The 27,115-nt window shown below is 40.1% G+C and overlaps 1 protein-coding gene across 4 annotated transcripts in view; it reads left to right on the forward strand.

The window, feature by feature from the left end:
* Positions 1–27,115, forward strand: part of FAM149B1 (family with sequence similarity 149 member B1) — a 59,260-nt gene that overhangs the window by 13,929 nt on the left and 18,216 nt on the right. For 2 of the 4 annotated variants that reach the window (XM_089670744.1, XM_089670746.1), the window contains exons 5-14: positions 3,526–3,668; positions 6,017–6,136; positions 7,142–7,303; positions 8,030–8,217; positions 10,085–10,218; positions 12,472–12,525; positions 13,253–13,365; positions 14,198–14,422; positions 14,860–14,980; positions 18,542–18,623. In XM_089670744.1, coding sequence (XP_089526870.1) covers positions 3,526–3,668; positions 6,017–6,136; positions 7,142–7,303; positions 8,030–8,217; positions 10,085–10,218; positions 12,472–12,525; positions 13,253–13,365; positions 14,198–14,422; positions 14,860–14,980; positions 18,542–18,623 — 1,342 coding nt within the window. Of the gene's footprint in view, positions 1–3,525; positions 3,669–6,016; positions 6,137–7,141; positions 7,304–8,029; positions 8,218–10,084; positions 10,219–12,471; positions 12,526–13,252; positions 13,366–14,197; positions 14,423–14,859; positions 14,981–16,645; positions 16,682–18,541; positions 18,624–27,115 lie in introns of all 4 variants that reach the window. The other 2 variants (XR_016311798.1, XM_089670747.1) reach the window with 2 other exon arrangements.

The following is a 27,115-nucleotide window of genomic DNA, read 5'->3' on the forward strand; positions in this document are numbered from 1 at the left end:
AAAAAATTCATATGGGTACAGTGTTGCATGACCGCGCAATTGTCATTCAAAGTGTGACAGTGCTGAAAGCTGAAAATTGGCCTGGACAGGATGGGGGTAAAAGTGTCTGGACAGGAAGTGGTTAAGGAAACGAGGTGGAATAACAGCATACCAACAGGTAGGAAACTTAAGCAGGTGAATTGTTTAGCTAAAAAAGTTTACAGGGTGAGCCCCCGTTTACACCGATGCGACTTGTCATGTGATTTGACAGATTAAATTGCATGACAAGTCGCACCCTATGATTGGCAATGGAACCGTTCTAATTGGAGTCGCACTGATTTGAAAATGAGTTCCTGCACAATTTTTGCTGATTTCTGGCTTGACTTGCATTGACACCTGTGCATGAGGTCTTTCAAGTCACACCTGAAGTCACACTGACATTCCACTTTGAAATCGTGCAACTTCAAGTGAAGTCACACGATTTCAAAGTCCTATTCAGTGTGAACCTGGGCTAAAGGCCTAAGACTGTCAAACAAACCCCTCGCTTCCAGGAAAGGAAGTCCAAACAGACAAGCTATGTTTCTTAGGCTAGATAGAGCATCCATAACCCTTGATGTCAGAGAGAGGGAGGGCAATAATAAAATAAATGTTCCCATAGAAAGCAATCTCCAAAAGAGAGAGAGATGTGAGTTTTGAGCACTCTGTGAACATGGAAAAAGAAATATATCTCCATGGTGTATTAAGAACTTTGATTAAAAAAAAAAAAAAAGTACATTTGTGTGTGTGTGTGTGTGTGTGTGTGTGTGTATACAGTGGGGATTGAAAGTTTGGGCACCCCAGCTAAAAAATTGTATTAATGTGCATAAAGAAGCCAAGGAAAGATGGAAAAATCTCCAAAAGGCATCAAATTACAGATTAGACATTCTTATAATATGTCAACAAAAGTTAGAATTTATTTCCATCATTTACACTTTCAAAATAACAGAAAACAAAAAAATGGCGCCTGCAAAAGTTTGGGCACCCTGCAGAGTTAATATCTTGTACTGCCCCCTTTGGCAAGTATCACAGCTTGTAAACGCTTTTTGTAGCCAGCCAAGAGTCTTTCAATTCTTGTTTGAGGTATCTTTGCCCATTCTTCCTTACAAAAGTCTTCCAGTTCTTTGAGATTTCTGGGCTGTCTGTCACGTACTGCTCTTTTAAGGTCTATCCATAGATTTTCAATTATGTTGAGGTCAGGAGATTGTGAAGGCCATGGCAAAACCTTCAGTTTACGCCTCTTGATGTAATCCCCCGTGGATTTCGAGGTGTGTTTAGGATCATTATCCATTTGTAGAAGCCATCCTCTCTTTAACTTCAGCTTTTTCACAGATGGCATCAAGTTACCATCCAAAATTTGCTGAAATTTTATTGAATCCATTTTTCCTTCTACTCGTGAGATGTTCCCTGTGCCACTGGCTGCAACACAACCCCAAAGCATGATTGATCCAACCCCATGCTTAACAGTTGGACAGAGGTTCTTTTCATTAAATTCTGTGCCCCTTCTTCTCCAAACGTACCTTTGCTCATTCCGGCCAAAAAGTTAAATTTTAACCTCATCGGTCCACAGAACTTCTTTCCAAAATGCATCAGGCTTGTCTATATGTTCATTTGCAAAGTTCAAACGATGATTTTTGTGGTGAGGACGTAGAAGAGGTTTTCTTCTGATGACTCTTCCATGAAGACCATATTTGTACAAGTATCTCTTTACAGTGGAATAGTGTACCACAACTCCAGTGTCTGCCAGATCTTTCTGGAGGGATCGTGCAGTCAAACGTGGGTTTTGAATTGTTTTTCTCACAATCCTGCAAGTTGTTCTGTCTGATATTTTTCTTGGTCTTCTAGATCTTGCTTTAACTTCCACTGTTCCTGATGACTGCCATTTCTTAATTACATTCCGAACAGAGGATATTGACATCTGAAAACGCTTTGCTATCTTCTTATAGCCTTCTCCAGCTTTGTGAGCGTCAACTATTTTCAGTTTCAGTTTTCTAGACAACTGCTTAGAAGAACCCATGGTGCTGATTGTTGGGGCAAGGTCAGATGAGTCTGGGCATTTAAAACCTTTGAGATTGACATCACCTGGTCTTCCCAGACGATGATTAAGAACAATCCATGACACTGGCAGGTCTCAGCTTTGCAAAGGGGGCAGTGCATGCTATAAATTCTGCAGGGTGCCCAAACTTTTGCAGACACCATTTTTTTGTTTTCTGTTATTTTGAAAGTGTAAATGATGGAAATAAAATCTAACTTTTGTTGACATAGTATAAAAATGTCTAATCTGTAATTTGATGCCTTTTGGAGATTTTTCCATCTTTCCTTGGCTTCTTTATGCACATTAATACAAATTTTTAGCTGGGGTGCCCAAACTTTCGATCTCCACTGTATATATAAAAAAGCAGCATTACATGTAACAATAGGTATAAATAGATATACATGTATTAAGATACATGCAATAAAAAGTCCAATTGGGATGTAAAATGAAATAGATTCCTCTGTACTGAGATGACAATATGGTGGATATTCCAATTCTGGTCATCAGGATGAGAAAAACTTCACCGCCACCAACACCCAAAAAATATTGCCTCTTACCAGATCAGATTGACCCCCAATTAAGGATAGCTCAAAATGCGCAATACAGATTCCAAACGCATGCCATGGACCTGGGCACTTTAAGACATCAAAGGATCAGGTTGGCCCCCAATGATGAATGGGTAAACCCCCCGTAGAGTATTCCAAAAGCTGACTGTGATCCGAACAATATTAGGACTCCAAACTCAAACTCCAAAAGTTAAAGAGAAAAATTGACCTGTAGAAAAGATTTGTCCTTGAAAAGGACAAACCTATTCAAAAACAAAGAGATCCTCATAGTGTAGTAAATTAAAGATGATTTATTGCCCCAAAGCTTAAAATAAAATGTACATCAAAGCAATGAATGAAAACAGCATGTCACCATAAAAGTGGATAAGTTTCAAACCAATAAAATGGCCACCACGTTTTGGTACATATTGACGTCACTTTCTCTGGATCCCCCCTACGTGTTTCGTCATCAGTGACACTGATAGTTAAAAGTTTTCCACGGAGGAGTTGAGGAAAAGGCATTCAGTCTCCTGGGACACTAGCAAAAAAATGAGGCATGATGGTTGAAGGCAGGGTTATATGGGAGCTGGCTTAACATTTTTTATTTTTGTTAGTGTTTAGACCTCCTGAAGGCAGCAGTATAATCCACATGTCCAAGACTTCAATCCTGTGTCCCTCAATAGATGATAAAGAAAGTATATTGATAACATGTTTAACTTTTTCTACATGTATGTTTCTTTGCAATCAGGCTTCAGACCTTTTTATTAACACGGTAACTATATTCAGGAATTGAAACCAAGGATATCTATGTATGTGTGTGTATGTATATATGTGTATGTATGTATGTGTGTGTATATATCTATATATATCACCTTCATACATGTAGTCATTATAGATGGAGCACTCATGGCATGTGCCACCTTTTTATAGGAGTTTGACCAGGCCGCAACACGACAGGTGCAAAAGATTTTCAAGCAGATTGATGAATTGCTCTATGAACAGAAGGCCAGCACGTTGGTGGATGGTCTACAGGAAGAGTGCCATCAATGGATGTCATCCTTCCCACATCTGCGGTATGTCACTTTGGTTTTAGACTTGGCTGCCTTTTAGTGTTACATTGGTATCTGAACATACCTTCTACGCATTGCACAACTGTAAGTAGACTTTAAATGTATAAAAAAACAATGTCCAAATAGACTCCATTGTATTTATGTAGTAGCAGTGGAGAGGGATTAAAACACGTGTCAATTTTTTTATTGTTGTCTGTCTCCACATTTTGGAAACTCTCTATTTGTCATACTTACCATTAATACTATAAATGGGTAAAAAGATCAGTGAGCGCTTAATAATAGCCGCTAATGCACACAAAGGTAACCAGATAAAACCTCCACATATACAAACTAAAAAGGTGCAGCGCTAAAATATATATTAAACCAAATAGTAATCCAAATAATAAAATATAGTAATATGTAGATCATAAAAGGAATACAATTATTAAATGTTCATAAAGTGACAGTTTGTGCTAAGGTGCCAGTTGATTACTCCAGAATTCAGTGATGTGCCAAAGGTGTGATAAAAATACGCACTCACCAGATGCGTATTTTAAATATGCATGTAAATAATATAGCCAGAGGTCCCCTCTAAGGATGGAATGGATGAGGTAAGCCGGGTACAGATTCTCCTCCCTCTGGGTAGTATATGGCCCTGCGGATGTCTCCTGGGTGTACAAGGATTGAATCCTGCCAGAGGTCTCCTTAAAGGATGGATGGGTGTTTTACAACCTGTAGTAGAAAACTCCCTCTTCTGGTTCTGTGGGATACTGCAGCTCTCTTCCAAGGTGGGCTCTGCAAATGAATTCAGCTCGATATGGAGCCAGACAGAGAATAGCCCATGGTGCAGTATTGCATTAAAAATTTATTGAAAATCTGTGTGGTAAAACAATATAAAAGTATTTATGTAAAGTAATGTGGAGAGGGACTGACCATCCACCAAGCAAGATGCGTGATGTCACAGCGTATTGGCTCCTCCTTAACAAGTTTCGTGCACGCACTTCTTCAGAAGGGGTTGCCAGTACCGCCATGACGTGCGCCGTTTCCTTAAATCCTGTAGAAGGTGCATGCGCATTACGCGTGCCCCATCTTGTTGTGGAGCAAAAACGTGCGCGCGCACGTGCGGGGACGCTATTTTGCCATGGACCGATCGCAAATCATGTAAACAAGATACCAGCTGGAGGTATTAAGTCCCGTGAAACACACTACATTACGGAAAAAGAATTATAACTTTAAAAATGATTTATAGTTATGCTTTTGGACTATTAAATAGGTTATAATGATATTTATAACAATAGTGTAAAACTAAAGATGAATGGTAATAACGCTGTCATGAGGACTGTATACCACTCGTGTCTATTAAAATAAAGTAAAAAGACACGTATTCAATGGGAATAGAAATAAATATATAAAATGATAATTAATCTGATTAATAATCATAGTATAGATGCTGAAAAATGGTATTTAAAAATCCAAAAACTAAAAACTAAAAAGTGTGACAGCAATACAACTGATAATGAGAGTGTGGAAGGGTCACTCAAATTTGCAGGCATTGATACTTTCTTATCACACTGGAGAGGTACACACAAAAGGAGAGTGGTTGCACAACTCGAAACCAAATGGATTTTTGAGATTGGCACTCTTCACCCTGCAGGACACAATATAGATATTGACATCAATTGTTAATAGCTAATTATTGTTGTCCCTTACTGTCATCTGTTCGCTTCTCCTTTTATTATCACACAACCCCTTTTTTATCCGGACCCTTCTTATAATATTTATTACTTTCCGTATTTTACAACTCAAAGCCGCTCTTACTAATAATATTTTACTGGGCTGCTTTCACTGTTCTTTTTTTTTTTTTTTTTTTGTAAATATATTTTAAAGAAGTCTTGTATAGAAGGGTAGTTAAAGGGGTGCTGCGATTTGTAGAGGCAATTCCTGCTGCGGCTCTCAGTGGGTAGGTGTGCCCGCTGGCCCCGTTCACTATAATGACAGATCGCTGGTGGCCGCTGCTATTTGCAGCTCCCTGCACAGCTAGTGATTACCTGCGGTGATTGCTGCCTGTGCAGAAAACCCACAAATAGCTGCGATCTCCAGCGACCTGTCATTATTCTGAACAGGGCCAGCGGGCACACCTACCCACTGAGAGCAGCAGCAGGAATCTTGGATTCCTGCTGTTACTGTTCGCTCTGGCCCTAATCGCTGCAGTAAATAATTGCATCCACTAGGTTACACCATGGTAAAATAAAGAGAGTAACAATAGTAGCAAGATTCTAATAAACCAATCAATAATAATCAATGAATAATCTAATCCCCTTTGATGGGGATAGCTCCTCTCTATCTATGCTGATCAGTGTTTTATTTTTCAGAATACAAGGCAAGCAGACAGTGGCTCCAGTTGAAGATGGGTACAGGTGGTATTCCAACCAGGCCTCGGAAGCTGCTTCTTCCACAGCTTACAGTTTAACTCATGGAAGAGATTCTAATGAGTGAGCATTACATGAGCATAGTAATATTTTGAGACTTTGATAAAAAAAAAGTTAACAGTTGCCTGAATTAACATAACAGGGGACTTGTTATTTAGACAGTACACCATTCCTCATAGATTGCGAGTTCTAGAATAAATGTTTGTCTGCACATGTCTTGTAGACTCTTTAAAATTCAGTGGCTCACTATGTGGTGGTTCCCCACTCCAGATTTTTGAGTTCAGGTGATTCCAGTGAAGGGTTCTCTTAAGCAGAACTCTGGGGAATTTTTTTTTCCTTCAAGCCTTAGGGCTCTGCCCTGCAAGGGGCGACACAGGAGCAGCAGAGACCGGTCTTGTGGTCTTCCTAGACAAAAATGAGCAGTTAACCCATGCAGTTTGGGAACAGAAAACTTTTTTTTTCCTGGAATTCTTTAATGCTGCAGCATACAAAAAATATTTTACATTATTGTGCATTTCCAAGTTTGTAGCAACAGTTGGGGAAAAACCCTTTTATGTTCCAGCATGACTGTGCCCCGGTGCACAAAGCTAGCTCCATAATGACATGGTTTGAAGAGTTTGTTGTGGAGGAACTTGAGTGGTTCTCTGATTTAAATCCTATTGAACACCTTTGGGGTGAATTGGAATGCCAGCTGAGAGACAGGTATTTTCATCCATCACCAGAACCTAAGCTCCTAAATGCTGTTATTGCTGAATGGGTACAAATTCCCATAGGCACACTCCAAAATCTTGTGAAAGCCTTCCCAGAAGGGTGAAGGCTGTTATAGTCACAAAGAGGAGCCAACTCCAGACCCATGGTTTTGGGGATGGCATGTCCAGCAAATAATGTGTGTTGGTTGGGCGTCACAAAACGTTTGGCTAAATGCTGTAGGTCTTCTGTCCAGCAAGTACTGAAATGGGGAGGAGAATACCTATTGAAGCAGGGCATATCATTGATGCACTAAAGTATACAATATATACCATCCTAGTAGTAGTATGATGTGTCTTCATTTACAATCGTGTTTTCCAGGCTGGGCATTTATGGCACAAGATTTCCTCTCTCCACAACTAGCGACTCCAGCACCCCAATGTCCTTTACCCTCGCTGGTGAAGATGATGAAGAGGATGCTGTAGGTGTCATCATGTCAGATGGCATTATGGAAGAATATTTGGCTTTTGACAGCCGAGATAAGTGAGTGGTTGTCACTAGCAGGCAGTGTGGCAACAAAATGTTTCTGCGACTTCAGAAAAACATTGAAACAATTGAAGAAAAATTCAGCCATTTTGTGTCAGACATTAAAGGATAAGTTCACCTTTTGATAAAAAATAACAAATGCATGTTTTTTGCAGGTAAAAAACGTGCAAAAAATAAAAATGTGCATTTATTATTTTTTGTTGCAGGAGCCTGTAGAGCATTGCACCAGCAATCAGCTGATTCCTTGCGCCATGCAGGTCTCCTGCAGACCTGTCAGTATATCTGCTTGCCAATACGCCATGTACAGGTAAGCAGATAAACTAACAGGAAAAAATCAGTGAACTACCACAGTGCTCACAGAGCTGTGGTAGTTCACAGAACTACAAGCCAACAGCCGCTAAGGCTGTCGGGACTTTTACTTTTCTCATTCACAGAAAACTGTGAATGAGTAGTGCGGCTGGGTGGGAGAAATCCCGCATGGCAGCCTTTTTTTTTCTTTTTAAATTTTGACAGCTAGCGGGGGGTGGAATCCCCCGCTAGCTGTCAAAGGGGGGAGCAGGGGCCAGTCCATTCGTAATATGTTACACCCTGAATATGGATGTAACATATTATGAAAGGTGAACTTATACTCTAAATGGTTTTTGTGGCAAATATTTTCTTTTACTAGTTTGGTTGTTCCACACAAACATTTGGACGATGTAAAGATAAAAAATGTTTTCTTAGGGATGATGAGCTCTTCGAATGGCACAGAGTAATGTCTTTGGACAGCCTGAAGATGGGTTACCCCCCTATTTCCCCACAGTACTGCAAGAAAGAGGCTGTGCTGGCTTGTCTATTTGATGATGTCTGGAGGGAAGTGGTTGGATGTTTAGAGGAGCTCATTTGCAGACATTGGGAAGAATCAATCTCAGGTGAGTGTGGTGAAAGTCTGCCAGTATTTACAGTATTTCCAGCAACACTTCATTGTAATTAAAGCAGATCTTAAGAGGCTGATTTACAAAAGGGGTTGAGAATCATTGCACTATTGATTTTGTGAATATTCACATCATTTATCCAGTCATGTGAAAAGCAAATTCCCGTTTACTTATTTCTTCTGCACTTGATTGGGTATTTAAAGTGATCAGGAACGTGCTTTTCAAATGATTGGATAATTAAAGTGAATATTCACACATATATGGAGAATTTCACCTTCTTATAGTAATTTAGCCCAAAAAAGTAGACCTGCTCAGTCCCATGGGTGGACCTACAATATATAGAATTGTCAGATACAACAGACTTCGAATACTTCAAATTGGAAAGATAAATACAAAATCGTTAGCTCCAAAACTGGCAACAGGCAGCCCACTGCTTTTCACAGGTATCTTGGGAGATTGATATAATCAGATTTCATCCAACTAATCTGACCAAGATATGCAGAGGATTATGAAAGTTTCCTATGGTGCTAGGGAGGAGGGCTGGACAGCTTAGAGGTGGGGGGGGGGGGAGCTTGATATTATTTCCCAAGTTGCATTTGAAAGGCAATTCTATGTTTAGGCTGCTTGTGACATGGAATGGCCCAGGATCTAGTTTTAAAATTTTCAAAGTGTGAGGTCTTTCTACACAGTTAGAAAATTACTTAGACCCCCCTCCCCCCCAATATTATATATTTTCTGAAAGTAGAGGAGAATTTAAAAGGCGGCCTTGCAATTTTTTATGTCAGACAATATATGCACAGCCATTCATCAAATGCCCCTTTTCAGGAAAAAATACACTAAAATAAATTAGAATGCATGCAAACGCATTATAATACCTCTTTTTTGGTAAAATATAAAGAAGAGGTTTCGTGAAGTAAAATGATACCAAATGTGTCAAGACAGAAAATTGGTTGTGCCCGTGAAATGGCACCTATGGTACCTAAACATGTTCATAGGTGATGCTTTAAAAGCCCTTACAGGTTATCAGTTTAGGGATAACCATGAATTAGGGCCCTAGAATTATTCCTCTCAGTCTGACATTTGCGGTGATACCGCACATGTATGGTGCAGTCACTGTCCACATGCTGATCCGATGCGTGCGTTTGCAGTTGTGTGTGACAGCTCTAAAAATCATTGTCACTTTCAGGTTCACTAGTCATAGAGGAGATCGGGGAACAGATGTTCGTGGATCTTCTCTATATATAGCTATCCCAGCTGTTTACCACAGTCCCGGGCTCCCAGGAGGAACAGGAATGTCCAGGCACCCAGATCACTTTTACTGAACAGCTGATTGCTGGCTGTAAAATATAATACCAGGCATATAGCTGAAGCTGCAGCTATGAATTTGTTTTTAACAACTTCAATTCAAGACATGTAATACGTTTTGTAGATGTGAAGTGGTTAAAGTGACCCCATCACTAGAACACAAGATGTAGAGGCAGCCTGTAAAAGAATAATATTAGTTGCACTTACTGTACCTGTCCAGCAGGTGGTGATGGTGCCTTTGCTAAAAGTATACGGGACATTCTTCTTGCAGCTTCCACAAAATACAGTGCAGTAAAGAAATCTTAATTTATGGTTCACGGTTAGGGAGGAGCTCAGGCATGTTTTTGGATCCTAGTTCATGGCTTTTAAATCTACCAAATATTCAGAGCTTTAGAACATGAAGATTTTATACCACTATGTACACACACGCTATAAATGTATGTTCAGCTTTCACTCCTGCATGTAACAGTCCTTTATGTTCAAATAGCCTTAGCTAATTTGTAGATAACTAAACTGTATAACTATTTTATTATATTTAATTATACTTCTTATTTTGCAGATGATGACAGACATGACATGGCAATTAAAACCACTAGAGTGGAGCCTCTTAATCCATATGCTCCTCTCCAGCGCCTTCCATTGGTTCTACCTCCCGTTCCACATTCCAAAATTCCTGCTATCTCCCCCAATGTGGTAAGCGTAATCCCACACTGACATGATAATTGTACCTTTACAACCAGCTGCAGAAATCAGTCACTGTATTCCTTCCTCACTTTGGGAATATTTGCATCAGTTTAAAAAGAACTGCTGTTGCAAAAAATTATTCTGTCCTATGCATGGTTAATACTTGCAGTGTCAGCATTCTGAATATGAAAACAGTTTGATTGCACATTCTTTTATCTATATTTTCTTCACCTTTTACATGCAGACTGAGCTGTCCAGCAAAAGTGACAGGGTTAAGAACAAACTATGACACTGCCAGAGGTGGTTTTTCAATTACAGAAGCACATCTATGTAAAGCTGGCCATAGACAGGACAAAATTTGGCCAGTTCAGCAGGGACTGGCCGATTTTTGATCAGTGCATGGCCATCCGTGCTTGAGAGAAGTCGATCAATTGACTTCTTTTGAAGGGACATGCTGGAAAACCTTTGTTGATCAGCGGCTGCAACCACTGATCAGTGTATTCTGACAGCGGAAAGTCTCACTGTCATAATACAGTGTCCCAACAGCGGGATTCCCCCATCCACCTCACTTTCCTTGATGGAAGAATCTGTTAGATTTTTTTCCATTCAGCCTGCTAAAAAAAAAAAAAGTCAATGGCCAACTTAAAGGTAACTGTTGTAAGCACTATTGCAAGTGTTCTAGTTTGTTCCAACACCTGTCTTCATCACTTTTACTGGACAGGTGAGTCTGAATGCAAATGTGGGCAAAAATATAAATCCAGGCATAATTTGTGTGCTGATTACTATCATGGCACTATCTTTATTTGTACTGTGTGTTATTTTTCTCTTCAGGCTGGAAATTCTCTGTTTGAAGAACAAGAAAACTATATCATACTTGAACACAATTTTCAGGTTTAAACTTGGTATGCACAGAGCTGCATGTGCTGATCAAATGCTGGTTTTCCAGCAGGCCCGTTCAACAGAAGCTGATCTACGAATGGCTTCTGTTGAACAGAGAGTGGTACACATGGACTGAAATTTGTTTGACTGCTGCTGAACCAGCTGAATTTCAATACGTGTATACGTATACCCTGCTTTAGTTCGCAAGACATTGCCCAGTGCACCATGCAGCAACCCATAGCAACCAATCAGGTTTAAAGTGACAGTGAACTCATATTTTTTTTACATCAGTTGTTCTAAAACATCAGGTATACCATGACCATATTTTTTTCAAAGTCTCTTGCTGTTGTTTTCAGGTTTATAGTTTGTCCTGTGCACACTCCCAATCCTCCATTGATGCACCTCACAGCTATTAGTGTACAGTAAGCAGTGCCGCTCTTTCTGGTCACATTTAGTTCTATGCATACTATAATTATCATAGAACTGAATGAATCTGCACATAGCTCTGTAGCCTATCTTAGGGCAAGAAGGAAAGGCTGTGTTACATATACAAGTGGGGGGGGGGATGCATGGAGAACAAGTGTAGCCATACTAGAAAGGGAAATATGAGAACAGCTTGGATTTGAGAGCTGAAACAAAGGAAGAGAGAGATAAAAGATACATTTTACTTTATTTAAACACTGTGTTTATTTTATTTTTTTCAAAAGTGAGTTTAGTGTCAGTTTAAGTTTGCTTGAGTCAGTCAGATACCAGATGGCTTGTGATCAGTTGCTGTGGATTACTTTGCTTGGCACATTCTCATTGCTATTGGGACTGTTTCAATAAAAAGCCACTGAATGTGAAAGGACAAATACAGATATCCACATTGGATCAGCAGCAATCTTGGAACTGCAGGTGGGGAATGGGTGATCTTTGATGAATTTACACAGGGTTCAGAATTATATGGGGAGTCATGATATGTGTGGGGAAAGGTGGTGGTGGGGTCATATTTGACCACCTGATTTTCTGATTCTATTCGGGAATAGCCATTGAGTGAATTCAACCATGTAGGTTAAAGGACTTTTTTTTTTTTGTTCTAAATGGTTCACTGGTCAGTTGACCGATCTATAAATGTTCCTGTATTGCTGAAATAAGTATTCACACTGTGAAGTCTCTGTGTGATAGTCAATAAAAATATTTCTACTGAAGTGCCCCTAGCACAGTTTGCAGCAACAGACATACTGGTACTTTCATTTGTTTTGCCATTGCCATGTGGGTTTCTGCCCTGTTTGTTCCTGTTCTAGCTCTTCTAGACTTTTGCTTCTTTCTGTGTTTTCTCTAAGTTCATCATGTTCTGTTCTCTCTCTGCCTGCTGTCTCTGCTTTGGGCTCCTAAATGTGCTAGTGCTTACAGTGCGGCCGCATCTACAGGAAAAAAAAGAAAGGGAGATCCTCCCACGTATGTACTTTATAAAAACTTTATTTAATCTCATGTGGTTAGTACTGCCTTGCTGCTTCCACTCCTTCTATCTTAAAGGAATACAATGTAATTTTTTTATGAAAAATATCCTTCAAAAAATATATAGATATCTGATGACTAGTGATGTAATCATAAACGCATATAATCTTTTATTATAATCTGTTGGGAGTCAGCCGGACATTGTGGCCTCTTGTTTTAAGAACTTACCTGCAAGATCAGTTCTGATAACTAAAAACAAGTATGACACACTGTACCCCACTACAGCCGTAGACAGCACTCCTTTATATACGTAAACATGATACTTGGAATTCTGGAAGCACACCAGGTTACAATTCCAGTGTGATTTTTTTTTTTGGTCTGTACAGTATGGAGATTCTGCTACATGTCCTTGGTCATGCCCATGAGTATCTGTCTGAAATGCATCATTTTAAGCCCTCATTCTGTACACACCATTACAAAAAAAATGCTACTAGTTTACTTTTTAAACTATTTTTTAAGAACTGTATATATATGTTGCGGCCCCTGACATTGTTAAATGCGATCTCACCTAAAATTATAAATAATAAAAAAAAAGTTGAAATTTTAAAAAAATTCCCTGATTACATACTCATATTTTCTTATTGCAGTTTTAAAATGCATTTTGTAACTAGATTCCACCCCCCGTGATATCTAGACTGTAAGAATAATAACATGTTATGGATTGCAGGCCAATCGTTCTCAAGGGAGTAGCATCGTGAATCAGCGTAACCTGAATGAACTAATGATGATTCATGGAATCCCTTTACAGCAGAGGAATCTCCATCTTATGGACAAAGTACTGTGAGTCTGACCATCATTTTGTAATTGTGTTGATACAGTTTAGTTTTGGCCATTGTTAAAAAAAATTAAAAAAAAATTGATGGCTGTTAAAAGTATAGTTTTTTTTAGTTTTGCATAGAGTGGAGAGAAGTTTTAGAACACCTGTAGGGTTTTTAAGGCTTTTTTGTGCCCCCATTAGGAAGATTCACCATTGCTATTTGTCCATTTTACCATTATCTCTGAGAGTTAAAAAAAAATCCCAAATTTGTGTTGTCTATAGGACAGAAATAGAGGCAAATCCTTCCAATTGGGATACTAGTTCTGGTGACAACCAGGGATTCCTTTCACTTTGGATGGATTTCTTTCACTTCCTGTTTTGGGATAGGAACTGAAGGGAAATTTGCCTAATGGTACACAGATGAAAAGAAAAAAAACCTGACAAGGGTTATAACCTTACTTGCAATATATTACATTTTTATTTTTCAACTTAGATACACTTTAAGTTGTTATGAGAGGTAATCTAGCTTGTTTTTTTTTTGCATGTTACATATGTATTGTATATATAGTATAGTATACTATTACATAGAATAACTACTATGGTGGCTCACAGCATTGGATGCACCGCCTACCAAGGACACTACAAAGAGTCTGTGCTTTTTACTAAGTGCTCTAGTTTTCTCTCCCATTCTGAAAAGTTACTGGCATACCTATCTAATATGCGCAACATAGTGAAAACAACCATTTACATGCTTATTTGTGAATAATTTAACCAAACTTAAACACATTTTTTAAGTATGTGAATGCATTGTAGACGTGTTTGTTATAAACCTGATTTTGTTTTTCATTTTTATAGAGATTCTGATGACAAGCTACCCATTAGACCCACTTCCGCTGCTGTAATCTCTGGGAAACCATGGCCAGGCCGACCACTGGAACACAGTACCTCTTCATTGTCTCATAACGTCCCTTCAGCAAGGCGGCGTAACCCCCCAAGAACCCTTCACCCAATAAGTAATAATCCTAATAATTCCAGGTCTGGGACACCAAAAATGGAAGAAGTCATCAGGGGAACACGACTGTACGTATTTAGGTTACTAAATGCCATATGGTATAATTATCATTGTTTCTGTACCATTTCCTTTTTGCCATAAGGCAAGTTGAAGAATAATTCCTTACAGTTTTTAGACACCTTATAGCCACTTTCCTCTCAGATACAGAGAATCCTCTATCATTATATTATATAGCACTAAAAAGGAATGACATTTTGTATTAAAAATTTAGTTATTTTGCTGTAGGGAATTAAAAGCTCAGAGCAAGATCCAATGCAACGTGTTTTATGCAAGCATCATAATGAGAGTTATGCTGCAAATTAAGGTCAGTTCATTGAGGAATAGGCTGTTTTAACACATCACAACAGACCATCAGATTGGTTGGATTCTTGCTAAATTAATTGGGTGACTGTATTAATTGAACTTATAGTTAAAATAACCGATTTTATATTTTTGTTGAGGACAGTCAGACTGCAAATGACCAACTGCCCTGCTCCCCAGTTCCATTCAACCGAAATAATTTGCTCCCACCAATTGGTACCTCGGATACAGAATACCACTACTTGCCTGGATCGCAGAGACAAACGGTAAACAAAGAAAATATTTTGTATATTTGGTCCATTCTGCAGGAAATAGGTACCCATTATCTATATGCACTGTGCTACTTTTAGCATGAGCAGTAGAACTAAACACTACAGTCATGCTACTAGCATTGCTCAGTGGATAAATAGGCAGTAAGGGATTGAAGGTGGTTACCTTTGTGGACTGTGCAAATAAAAGATTTAAAGTATAATTGAAAGACAAAGATTGTTCTTATAGGAGAAAGGCATCTCAAGGTTAACTGAATAATTTAATATTGAATTACATTTTTTAAAATATATTAGAGGTTTCCAGAACAAGGACTGTTCAAGTGATAAGACCACATCATCTGCACATGGAAGTGGGGAATGTTCACCAAAAAATGGATGATCATTCGTCCAATATTCTCAACATGTATATGAGGCTTGAGAATAGTCAGAGTAAGTTCTATAATTCCAACAAGGTTGGTGATAACCAGGGGCGGACTGACAACTCATGGGGCCCCCAGGCAATAGGGGATTATGGGGCCCCTGTGTCCTTGTCCAAACCTAAAAATGCCTATGAAAAAGGTACCAGGGGCATCTCATGGGGCCCCCTACTGACCCTGGGCCCTCGGGCAGTGCCCGAGTTTCCAAATGGTCAGTCCGCCCCTGGTGATAACTGAATTGTAAAAGTGCGTCTCTTGAAGAATCACATTTAATTTTTAAAGTAGTAGTAAAGTTAAGGATTGCAAATACTGCTGACAGGCAGAGTTTTTATAACAGAAGAGACCCTAGAGGTTACTCCTGTCGTAAATGTTAACCCTACCTGTCAGCGGGTAATGTGACCTCAGTTGCACATATGTAGCTCAGACCACATTTATGGCTCACTCTGTGTGCCTTGGTAATGTGACTCTGTGTGCATGTGTGGGAGTGACATCACCCCGGCACGGCCATCCAAGTGGCTGAAGATACGACACCCGGAAGGAAGATGGGTGAAGATGGAAGCGCTGCCGACTAGGGAGAGCCATGACAGTACCGTGCTGAAGGGCTCAGTTTGTAGGCAAGTCTGTCATAATGTACTAGTATGTAGGGCACGCTAGTACATTATGACCTAACTCTACAGGGAGGCCCATTTTCTTCTATTAGCTAGGATACTTTACTAATGCTTTAAAATATTTAAATTGAGAAAAAAAACTTTTCTGTAATATAGAAGATTTTTTTTCCAAATAGCTCACTTCAGGCTCTTTTTTTTTTTTCTTATACAAAAAGCCTGATGTAAAAAATGACATTATTGACATGTTTCTCAATGTTATTAGTCATATTCAAGCCTGCTTGATTGTCTAAATATGATAAGTAATACAAGAGACAAAGAGAATTTATAAAGGCTTCAGGAGGTATACCAGCAGTGCCCAGCAAAGTGTTATCTAAATTGTTGCTGCAGATATCTCATATTAAAGAAAATCAGGCGAAGAGTGTCACAGTTTATTTTAGTTATACATTATGTCCGGGATATTTTGGTTAAACAGTATGTCCAGGAACATTTTGAATTGGAAGAATGCAAAGTACATAAAACTGACCCTGAAACAAAACCGAGCATTTACTGAAATGATTTGCTTCAGCATATTGTAATTTATATTTAAGCTAAAATGGTTATTGCCAAGTACCTTTTTGTTTTTCTTTTGTGTATTTCAGGAGCTGTTTAAGAATTGAGAGCTTGGGATATGCTGTGTAGGTTATTCATATAAAACATATTGTGAATTCTGCATTGCATCTGCAGTGTGTGTTTGTGATGGTGTGCCCACACATGGAGGATAATCCTCAAATGCCTTCATGGATCTCACACTAAACACACTAAAAAAGCTACAGAATTTTGACAGTACCATGAAGCAGGTGTTGTGGAGTACATCTGAGGCTATGCAAAGATTGGCCTGTTAAAGCTCGTTTGGCTGTGCTTCTGTGGATCACAGGAAGACACTTTGTTCTGCGCTCCTGTGACCCGTTTTTAGCCAACAGCAGGCTAAAGTCCCGGGCCCCTCCTGCCCCCCCTACTGCCCAGTGCTCCAGTGAGTGCTGAGGGGGTAGAGCAGAGAGACTGACAGTCCTGTCTCTCTGCTTATTGCGGAGGGGAGAACTAAGCGATCAGCAGTGTCTGATCTCTCAGTTCTCACACTTAGAACTGGTGAGGGTCAGATGCAGCATCGGATCAATGTTACATCCACCTAGGTAAGTATACTTTTAAAAAATATATATATTCCTAAACTTTTTTTTAAGCTGGAAGTATAACAAATTGGATTTCCTTTAAGTGGAACTAAAACCGTTTTATCCTTTACAGCCAAGGAAGCTGTCATCTTGGACTCTGTATGATCTGCAGCTACCATAGTGCTGCACATGTGATCAGTGATGACACCAGCCATTTGATCACTTGGCAGTTCAGCTCAGAGGATAAGCAACTCTGACAGTTATCATTCACAGCACGTCTTGAATGTAACTGTTTTTGAGTAAATCAATGGGTTTAGTTCCGCTGTGATTTTTAGACACAACCAGATCTAATATATGAAAGGACGTTAAGCATAACACATCTGTAAAATAATTACTAAGAAGTAAGAAAAACTTTTTTTTTTTAATAGAAAAGACTAGATCCCCTCAGTTGTGTATTGCAGTCTGTCCCTGTTGCTGATTTTGCTATACTTTCTGTATGGTGTAACCATTGTGGCAGTTATTGAGTCCCAAATAGCAGTAAACTGGACAGTGGTTGTAATCCTTCCCCACTTTAAAACTAAGAAATAAGTTTGGGTTACGTTTTACACTTTAAATCGAAGACTGTCCTGAGCACTCTGGGTAAAATGGTGCTTGGCATTGGTTCTGTTTTCTATAGTGACCAGTAAGCTCTCTATGCGTGGAGAGGACTCACATGTTCACACAGGGATATTCTTAGGCAGATTTATTAAAGTTTTGTAGGTTGGCAGCTGATGTCCTCAGATTCTCCCAACATGATGGTGTGTGCATGCGTTTCCCTTTTATTCCTGCTTTCTCATCTGGATTGTCTTCTTTACAAACATGCGCATGTAGTGGCTCTTATGTCCTGTTATTCGTGTGATCTGATTCTTAATTCATTTAAAGAGGAACTCCGGTTTCATGGAAAAGCAGGATTTTATTTTACAGTGAGGACTTACAGTATATAAGCAGTTAGGTCCAATGTCTGGCGCTATAAAATTTGATGTGCTTGTCATCACCCCTTCCTTCATTATGCTGACTGACAGCAGAGACAATACAAATGAATGCAAGGAAGTGCCTGTGGCATTTTTTTCTTGTTCCAATCTACTCAACAACAATACATTGAGGAGTGGTCACAGAAATACCCAGTTCTAGAAATCTTTTATGCTTTCTTACTGGACGATAGTGGCCCATAAACAAACTGTTTTATTTGTAGCGTGTTTTAATTTTTTTTGTTAAATGTTAATTAATTAATTTTGTTAATGTTAAATTGAATTGGTTATATGGGCAATTAAAATGCAAATTGTACCTAGCGGAGTTCTTCTTTAAACTGTTACACATTCCATTGACTATATTATGCTTTGTATTTTTTAGCCAGATAACCCCCTGGGAAGATCGTTTGTAAATTTAGACCACCCAAATCCACTTCGCCTCAGGAGAGGTTCTGATGAAATAGGTAATATAAATTAACATTGTACCAGATGGTGTACACTTAACTTATTAAGGCATGTGTGTTTACAGATTTTAGTCACATTTGCTGCCCGATCCGCTGTGTTTAACGCATTCATGTTAACCACTTTCCCTCCTGAGGATTTATCCCCCCTCCTGACCAGGCCTTTTTTTGCTATTCGGCACTTCACTATTTCAACTGGTAGTTGTGTGGTCATGCAATGCTTCACCCAAATGAAAGTTATGTCCTTTTTTTCACACAAATAGAGCTTTCTTTCGGTGGTATTTGATCACCTGCGCTCTTTTTTATTTTTTGCGCTATAAAAAAAAATTTTTTTTAAAAACTATATTTTTTACTTTTGGCTATAGAAAATATGTAGTAAACTCAAAGTTAGTAATAAATTTAGGCCAAAATGTATTCTGCTACATGTCTCTGGTAAAAAAAATCCCAATAAATGTATATTGATTGCTTTGTGTGAAAGTTATAGCGCAGGGGTGGGCAAACTTTTTGACTTGGGGGCCGCAATGGGTTCATATATTGGACCCGGGTGCCGGACCAAGAGTAGATGAATGATGTGTATGTGTGAATTAATATAAATTAAATTAAAATTTGTAACATTAAATGTTTAGATTAATTTAAACACTACCATGCCATCCATAGTAAGTATAGTAATATTCCCCCATAGTAAGCATAGTAATTAATCCCCCATATAGTAATTCATCCCTATAGTAATTCATCCCCCCATATTAATTCATTCCCCATATTAATTCATCCCTCATATAGTATTTCATCCCCCATAGTAATTCATCCCCCATATAGTAATTCATCCCCCCTATAGTAATTCATTCCCCATATTAATTCATCCCTCATATAGTAATTCATCCCCCATAGTAATTCATCCCCCATAGTAATTCATCCCCCATATAGTAATTCATCCCCCATATTAATTCATCCCTCATATAGTATTTCATCCCCCATAGTAATTCATCCCCCATAGTAATTCATCCCCCATATAGTAATTCATCCCCCATATTAATTCATCCCTCATATAGTATTTCATCCCCCATATTAATTCATCCCCCATAGTAATTCATCCCTCATATAGTATTTCATCCCCCATAGTACTATTCCCCCCCAAGTAGTAAGCCAAGTCCCCTCTGTGTCAATTTGCTTACCTTTGCTCCGCGCGTTCCTCTCGCCGAGTTTCCGCGCCGTTCCGGTCTTCAGGGCGGACTGTGAGAGGAGCCTAGCTCCCCTCACGTTTGTCACGCTGCCCCGCCTACACACATCCTGACAGCCAATGTTTGCCTGCCCTGACTGTTTTTTTTTCTTATCACAGTCCGCGGGCCGGATTAAAAGGCCCGCGGGCCGTAGTTTGCCCATTGCTGTTATAGCGTCTACAAACTATGGTATAGATACTGCAACTTACGCCATTTTTTGCTATACAGCGCTGCACTAGTTTGACAATTGCGCGGTCATGCAATGCTGTACATAAATTAAATGTATGTCCTTTTTTTTCACACAAATAGAGCTTTTGGTCGGTGGTATTTGATCACCTGTGTTTTTTTTATTTTTTGCGCTATAAACAAAAAAAAGACCAAAAATTGTGAAAAAAAACCTATATTTTCTCATTTCTGTCGTAAAAATATCCAAAAAAACTCAAATTTCGTCATAAATGTAGGCCAAAATGTATTCTGCTACAAGTCTTTAGTAAAAAAAAAATCCAAATAGGTGCATATTGATTGCTTTGTGTGAAAGTTATAGCATCTACAAACTATGGTATAGATAATGGAATTTACACAGCTTTTAATTTCTGACTGCCTATCACACCCCCAAATGACCCCTTTTCGGATAGTAGACACCCTAAGCTATCTACTGAGAGGCATATTGAGTCCATGGAAGATTTTGGAAAATTACAAAAACATTTTGCGTTTATTTATTTTTTTTACACAAAGTCGTCACTTAAATGATATATTGCTCACACAAGCCATGGGTATATGTGGAATTGCACCCCAAAATAAATTCTGCTATTTCTACCGAGTATAGTGATACCACATGTGAGACTTTTTGGGAGCCTAGCCACATACAGGAGCCTGAAATCCAATGACCACTTTGAAAGTCTGAAGATGCGCAAGTTCCTCATTTCACTTACTCACTACCTATCAGTTTCGTAGGCCCTGAAATGCCAGGATAGCACCAAACCCCCCCAAATGACCCCTTTTTGCAAAGTAGACACCCCAAGGAATTTAAAAAGAGGCTTGTTGAGTATTTTGCGGATCTCATTTTTTCTGACGTTTTTGAAACATATAAAAAAAAAAGAAAAAATATGTTTTTGTTTTCTTTCTTCATTTTCTAAAAACTTGTGGCAACAAACAAGATCTGCAGAATACTCACTATGCTTCTTATCAAATTCCTTGGGATGTCTTGGTGCTATCCTGGCATTTCAGGGCCTCCGAAACTGTAATAGGTAGTCAGGAAGTGTAATGAGGAAATAAAGCCCTTTAGAAGCCTGAAGGTGCTTATTGGATTTTGGGGTCCTGTACTTGGCTAGACTATCAAAAAGTCTCTCACATGTGGTACCCCCATACTCGGGAGAAGTAGCAGAATGTATTTTGGGGAGTAATTCCACATATACCCATGGCATGTGTGAGCAATAAATCATTTAAGTGACAATTTTGTGTAATAAAAAAATATATATATTTTTTTGTAATTTTCCTAAAACTTGTGGTAAAAAAATAAATTCTTCTTTTATGTCCAACATTAGAATTTTATGCCACGCATCACTCTTCTTCTAACCACCTGAAGACCAAGCCTTTTCTGACACTTTTTGTTCACATGAAAAAAATCAGTATTTTTTGCTAGGAAATTACTTTGAACCCCCAAACATTATATATTTTTTTAAAGCAGACACCCTAGTAAATAAAATGGTGGGTGCTGCAATTTTTATATGTCACGTAGTACTAAAAAATACACTTTTTTTACTTTCAATGCACAAAAACACAATATATTGGCCAATTATTTGGTAAAATATAAAAGATGATGGTATGCTGAGTAAATAAATACCAAACATGACATGCTTTAAAATTGTGCATGCCCCGTTCAATGGCGACAAACTGCATACATTTTTAATATTCATCGGCAACGCTTTAAAGCCTTTACAAGCTACTATTTTAGATTTACAGAGGAGGTGTAGTGCTAGAATTACTGCCCTTGATCTGACATTTGCGGCGATACCTCACATGCATGGTACAACCTCTGTTAACATACTGGCATGGGGTCAACACTCGTGCACGCAGGTGCGCGGAGGCGAGGGTTGTTTTCTTTTCTTAAGTTATTTTGATTTTTTTCATTATTTTGACACTGTCCCTTTCATTTTTTTTTCAGCACTTTTAATGCTGGGAAATGCAAATATCCCCTATAACTTTAATGGGCATTGTCATATTTTCTTTTTTGAGAAATCGGGTCTATCAGACTCTAAATATCTCCTCTGCCCTTACATTATCTAATCTCACCAAGATGAGTGTGATCAGATGCTTTCCCAATTTACAAATGGCGCTGTTTATATCCTGCAAAACTGAAGTGATGAAATGCTCGTAGCTTCCGATTTCTTAGACTATAGAGATGATTGACACCATTCCGGTCTCCAATCAGCTCTGTGGTCAGCTGGCAGAAACACTGGCTGCATTCTCAGGTTCCCCCGATGGCACAGGACTGCCCAAAAAGGCCGTGGAAGGCAACAGGGGAGGGAGACATCTTCTCCGGCTGCTTGTAAAAGCAATCCTGCAGCTAATTAGCCACTAGGATTGCTTTTACATGAAAGACGATCGCCGGCTGAAAAAAACGATACCAGGATGATGCTTGCAACTGCAGGCATCATCCTGGTATAACCACTGAAAGTCCAGTGATGTACCAGTCCGTCGCTGGTCCTTATTGGGTGTATATGCTATGTTTTTTTTTTTGTTTTTTTTTTTAATGCAGCCTGTGGGCTGAATGAAAAGAAAAAATCTCTGCCAGAAAAAGTGTGTGGTATGCCCACCATTAAAATATACCGCCTTGCATCCACCCACTTCTAATGGTGGGCACACATGAAATGTACCAAAAAATATTTTAAAATATATATGCCAAAGCATAGGTGCCATCCACCCACTGGCCACCCCAGGATTCGGCATATATGCTCTTTTTTTTTTAACTGCGGATGAAAAATTTCATCCAGCAGCGCTGCCCACACTGACTTATGTAGGTTCCTGTTGCTGTCAGAATAAACAGGTCGGTGCTGCAGCTGAATGGCATTCCTGCAAAAAAAAAAACAGCAATGGTTAACAATAAAACAGTAACAATAAAACAGTAAAATTGTAACAGTAGAACAGCAACAACGACAACAACAAAAAAACTATAACTATTTTTGGTTTTTACATTTTTTTATTTTTGGGGGGATTTGTACTTTTTATTTTTTATGCTTTTTTTTTTTTTAACTTTTTAAAACAGATTGTAGGGTCCCTCAAAATGCAATAGCCAGTTTCCTGACTACCTAACATCTTTTGAGACTCTGTGTAAATATGTGCCCTGAACTGTGCCATGCTGTACCCTATACTAATACCCCACTAGAGTGTGGTAGTGACGGAAGCAGTCCTTGAGGCAGAGACCAAGTTGGCCAGGACAGGAGGGACAGAAAAAGTGGGTGTCATGCCTAATTCCATGTCTACTACAGATACATCTTTTTTGGGGTGTCCTTTGCGTTGGGGTACCAGGAATGGCATCGGGAAAATTGGGATCTCATGCAGCCGGCTAACTGCACCTGGGTTGGGGTTTGGGCCAGAGCACCTTCTGGATACAAAAGGGCTGTGATGATCTCTTTCTGGAATTTTAGGAAGGATCCACTTCGTCCTGTTGCTTTGTAAAGCACAAAAGCATTATATAGAGTCAATTGAAATAAATAGACACTTTTTTGTACCAGCGTCTGGCTTTTCGGGAAACAAAGTACGGCTTCATCATCTGGTTGTTGAAGTCCACCCCTCTCATGTTAAGGTTATAGTTGTGGACACAGAGTGGCTTCTCAACAACACCAGCTGCCGTGGCAATTTGGATGGTCATGTCTACCTGAATGGAAGACAGGACGAAAACATCCCGTTTGTCCTTCAAATTCACTGCTAGCAATTTCTCATTTCTCAAGCAGGCTTTTTCTCCCTTTCTAAGACAGGTATTTACAAGCCGTTGGGGGAAGCCCTGGCAATTAGGTCGCACGGTGCCACGTGCGACAATTCCCAAGATTGTACAAATGCCTAAATAGTGGCACGCTTGAATAAAAATTGTCCACGTATAAGTTGTACCCCATATGGAAAAAGGATGACACCAAGTCCCAAACTATCTTGCCACTGCTCCCCATGTAGGCTGGGCATCCGGGGGGCTCCATGTGACTATCTTTTCCCTTGTAAATCCAAAACTTATATGTATAGCCTGTAGCCCTCTCACAGGTCTTATACATTTTGACTCCATATGTAGCACGCTTGCTGGGGAGAAATTGAATGCAAGGCAACCAGAAAAATTAATGAGGGACTCATCAACACAGATGTTTTGCTGGGGAGTATAGACATCTGAAAATTTTTGGTAAAGGTGATTTACGAGGGGCCGAATTTTGTGGAGCCGGTCAAATTCAGGGTCACCCTGAGGACGACAGAGTGTGTTGTCATTGAAATGCATAAAACGCATTATACTCTCATATCTATGCCTGGCCATGGCAGCAGAGAACATGGGCATATAATGAATCGGGTCTGTGGACCAATACAACCGCAATTAATTTTTTTAGTAATGCCCATGTTGAGGGTTAGGCCCAAAAAAACTTTAAATTCGGAAACCGTAATTGGTTTCCATGCGAATGGTCTGACAAGGTTTGAATTTTGGTTGGTGGCGATAAACTGTTGTGCATATAAATTGCTTGGTTCCACAATTAATGCATACAGATCTTCCGTGAAAAACAGCTCCAAAACAATTAAGGGCAGTATTTAAATTTGCTGTTTCCACCTGAATTCTGGGTTGGGCAGTGAATGGGGGAAGTACGGGTGCTGCAGAATTTGTAGGCTGCCAGTCAGGATTTGCAAGGACGTCCGGAAGGATACTAGCGGCTCTACAGACCTGTGTGCGAATTCTTGGTGGCTGCGGGACACTACTTGTGCTCGCCACCGCACCAGCTTGTACTGCACTTATGGGACTCGCCACATCACCAAGTGATACTGGTATGTGAAAGAGCAGAATGTACTAGGCCGCTGGTGCTCGCCAGTTCACCAAAAGGTAAAGCCACACTAGTACTGGCACTCTGCTGCATATGAGAGTCATCATTCGATTGTAACATCTCAGCAACCTGGGAACGGGGTCGGGTACGCCTGATCTTATTAGGGACCTCTTCTTCATTATCTGAGCTATCTGTCAGGGTTCCGCTGCTGTCTACAGGTTCATATTCTGAGGCTGATTATGTCAGGGAGTCTTCCCCTTAGCTCTCACCTGACATGCTCAGAATCCTGTTGTCTCTTCACTAGAGTACCTTTCGTTGGACATTTTGGCTACTAAATATATAGGTACCTAGTGCGACTCATGGGAAAAAGAGCACATGGCTGTCAGGGACTGCTTGAACCGCTACAAAAAAATTTACCTGCAAGTGTTATCAGAGATCAGGCCTGATTCTGCGAACACTGCAGTTTTGTGTGCAATGTATCAAGTGACAGTGATCTACTGACACTGCACTTGCTGGGGGAGAAGAGGGGGGGTAAGCGTAGGGACTAAACGCAGGTGCTGGGGCTGATCCCACTAACGCTGTGTTTTTGGGGATGCTATACTAATGTGAACGTTGGTATAGTGCTGATCTGATTAAAGTTATTGATCCGTTCAGACACTATACTAGCAATGAAGGTTTATTGTGTAAGTGAGCATGTTCCTGGCAATCAAGAGGTTAAATGTGATTACTGGTGTACTGATCTGATGCTATCTGGGAGGGGCACGAAAACTGCGGGAGCGCGAATCACATATATATACGTGATTTTGCGCACCCGTGCTGCCCTGTAGCAGTATTTCTGCTATAGGGCAGCGTGGAAGCGGTTAATGTTGCATTAAGGCAGTGTTTCTCAACTCCAGTCCTCATGGACCCCCAGCAGGTCATGTTTTCAGGATTTCCCTCAGATGAAACAGCTGTGGTAATTACTAAGGCAGTGAAACTGATCAAATCACCTGTGCAAAATAATGGAAATCCTGAAAACATGACCTGTTGGGGGTCCATGAGGACTGGGATTGAGAAACACTGCATTAAGGAAACACACAATGGGCTTCCTAATACACCACAAAGGATCAAGAATTGTGCATGCAACATTTCTGACATTGCCGCCCAGCACACTGGCAAGGTGTGTAAGGATGCCTGTACGAATAAAAGGCAGTGCTTCGTACCAATGCACCTTACCATAGCACACTGTGCGAAAGGGCAGTTAGGCTGGACTCACACCATTGTACTGTGGTAATGCACCTTACATGCACTGCAGTGCCATTCATTTTGAATAGAATCTACATGCAGTGCACTGCAACACCATTCAGTTTGAATAGAATCTACATGCAGTGCACTGCAACACACAGTAATTTACTACCATGCATTGTAATTATTATTATTATACAGTATTTATAAAGCGCCAATAGTTCGCTCAGCGCTGTACATTACAAAGAGGGACAGAACATGTGACCGAACAATACCAATACAATGCAAAACATGAGGGGATTGAGGGCCCTGCTCTTTCGAGCTTACAATCTAGGAGGGAGGGGATAGTGGTACAGGAGGAGATAGCTGTGGGGGATGGAGTGGTAGGAAGAGTGGAGGAGGTCGGCAAGTTAGCAGGGGGTGGGGTAGGCTTCCCTGAAGAGATGGGTTTTCAGGGTGCGCCTAAAGGAGAGGAGAGTAGGTGATAATCTGATGGGTTGGGGCAGGGAGTTCCAGAGGATTGGTGACGCCCTGGAGAAGTCCTGGAGGCGGGCATGGGAGGAGGAGACCAGGGAACTAGAGAGAAGGAGGTCTTGTGAGGAGCGGAGTGTGCGTGCTGGGTGGTACTTGGATATTAGTTCAGTGATGTAGTTCGGGGCAGTATGGTGGACAGCTTTGTACGTCAGCGTTAGGATTTTGAATTTGATCCGTTGCGCAATCGGAAGCCAGTGGAGGGATTGGCAGAGGGGGGTGGCGGAAACGGAGCGGTTGGAAAGGTGAATGAGTCTGGCAGCCATATTCAGGATTGACTGAAGCGGGGATAGCCAGCGGCGAGGCAGGCCAGTGAGGAGGGAGTTGCAGTAGTCGAGTCGTGATATGATGAGGGAGCGGGTGAGCTGTTTAGTGGTTTCTGGGGTTAGGAACGTGCGGATTTTGGCGATGTTGCGGAGGTGGAGTCTGCATGAGTTAGTTAAAGATGGGACTTGGGGCTGGAAGGATAGGTTGGAGTCCAGAATGACACCAAGTACTCTGGCCTGCGGGGCGGGTT

Source organism: Staurois parvus, unplaced genomic scaffold (genome assembly GCF_062004578.1).
Source record: "Staurois parvus isolate SC_StPar_1 unplaced genomic scaffold, SC_StPar_1.0 ptg000094l, whole genome shotgun sequence".
Lineage (NCBI taxonomy): Eukaryota > Metazoa > Chordata > Amphibia > Anura > Ranidae > Staurois > Staurois parvus.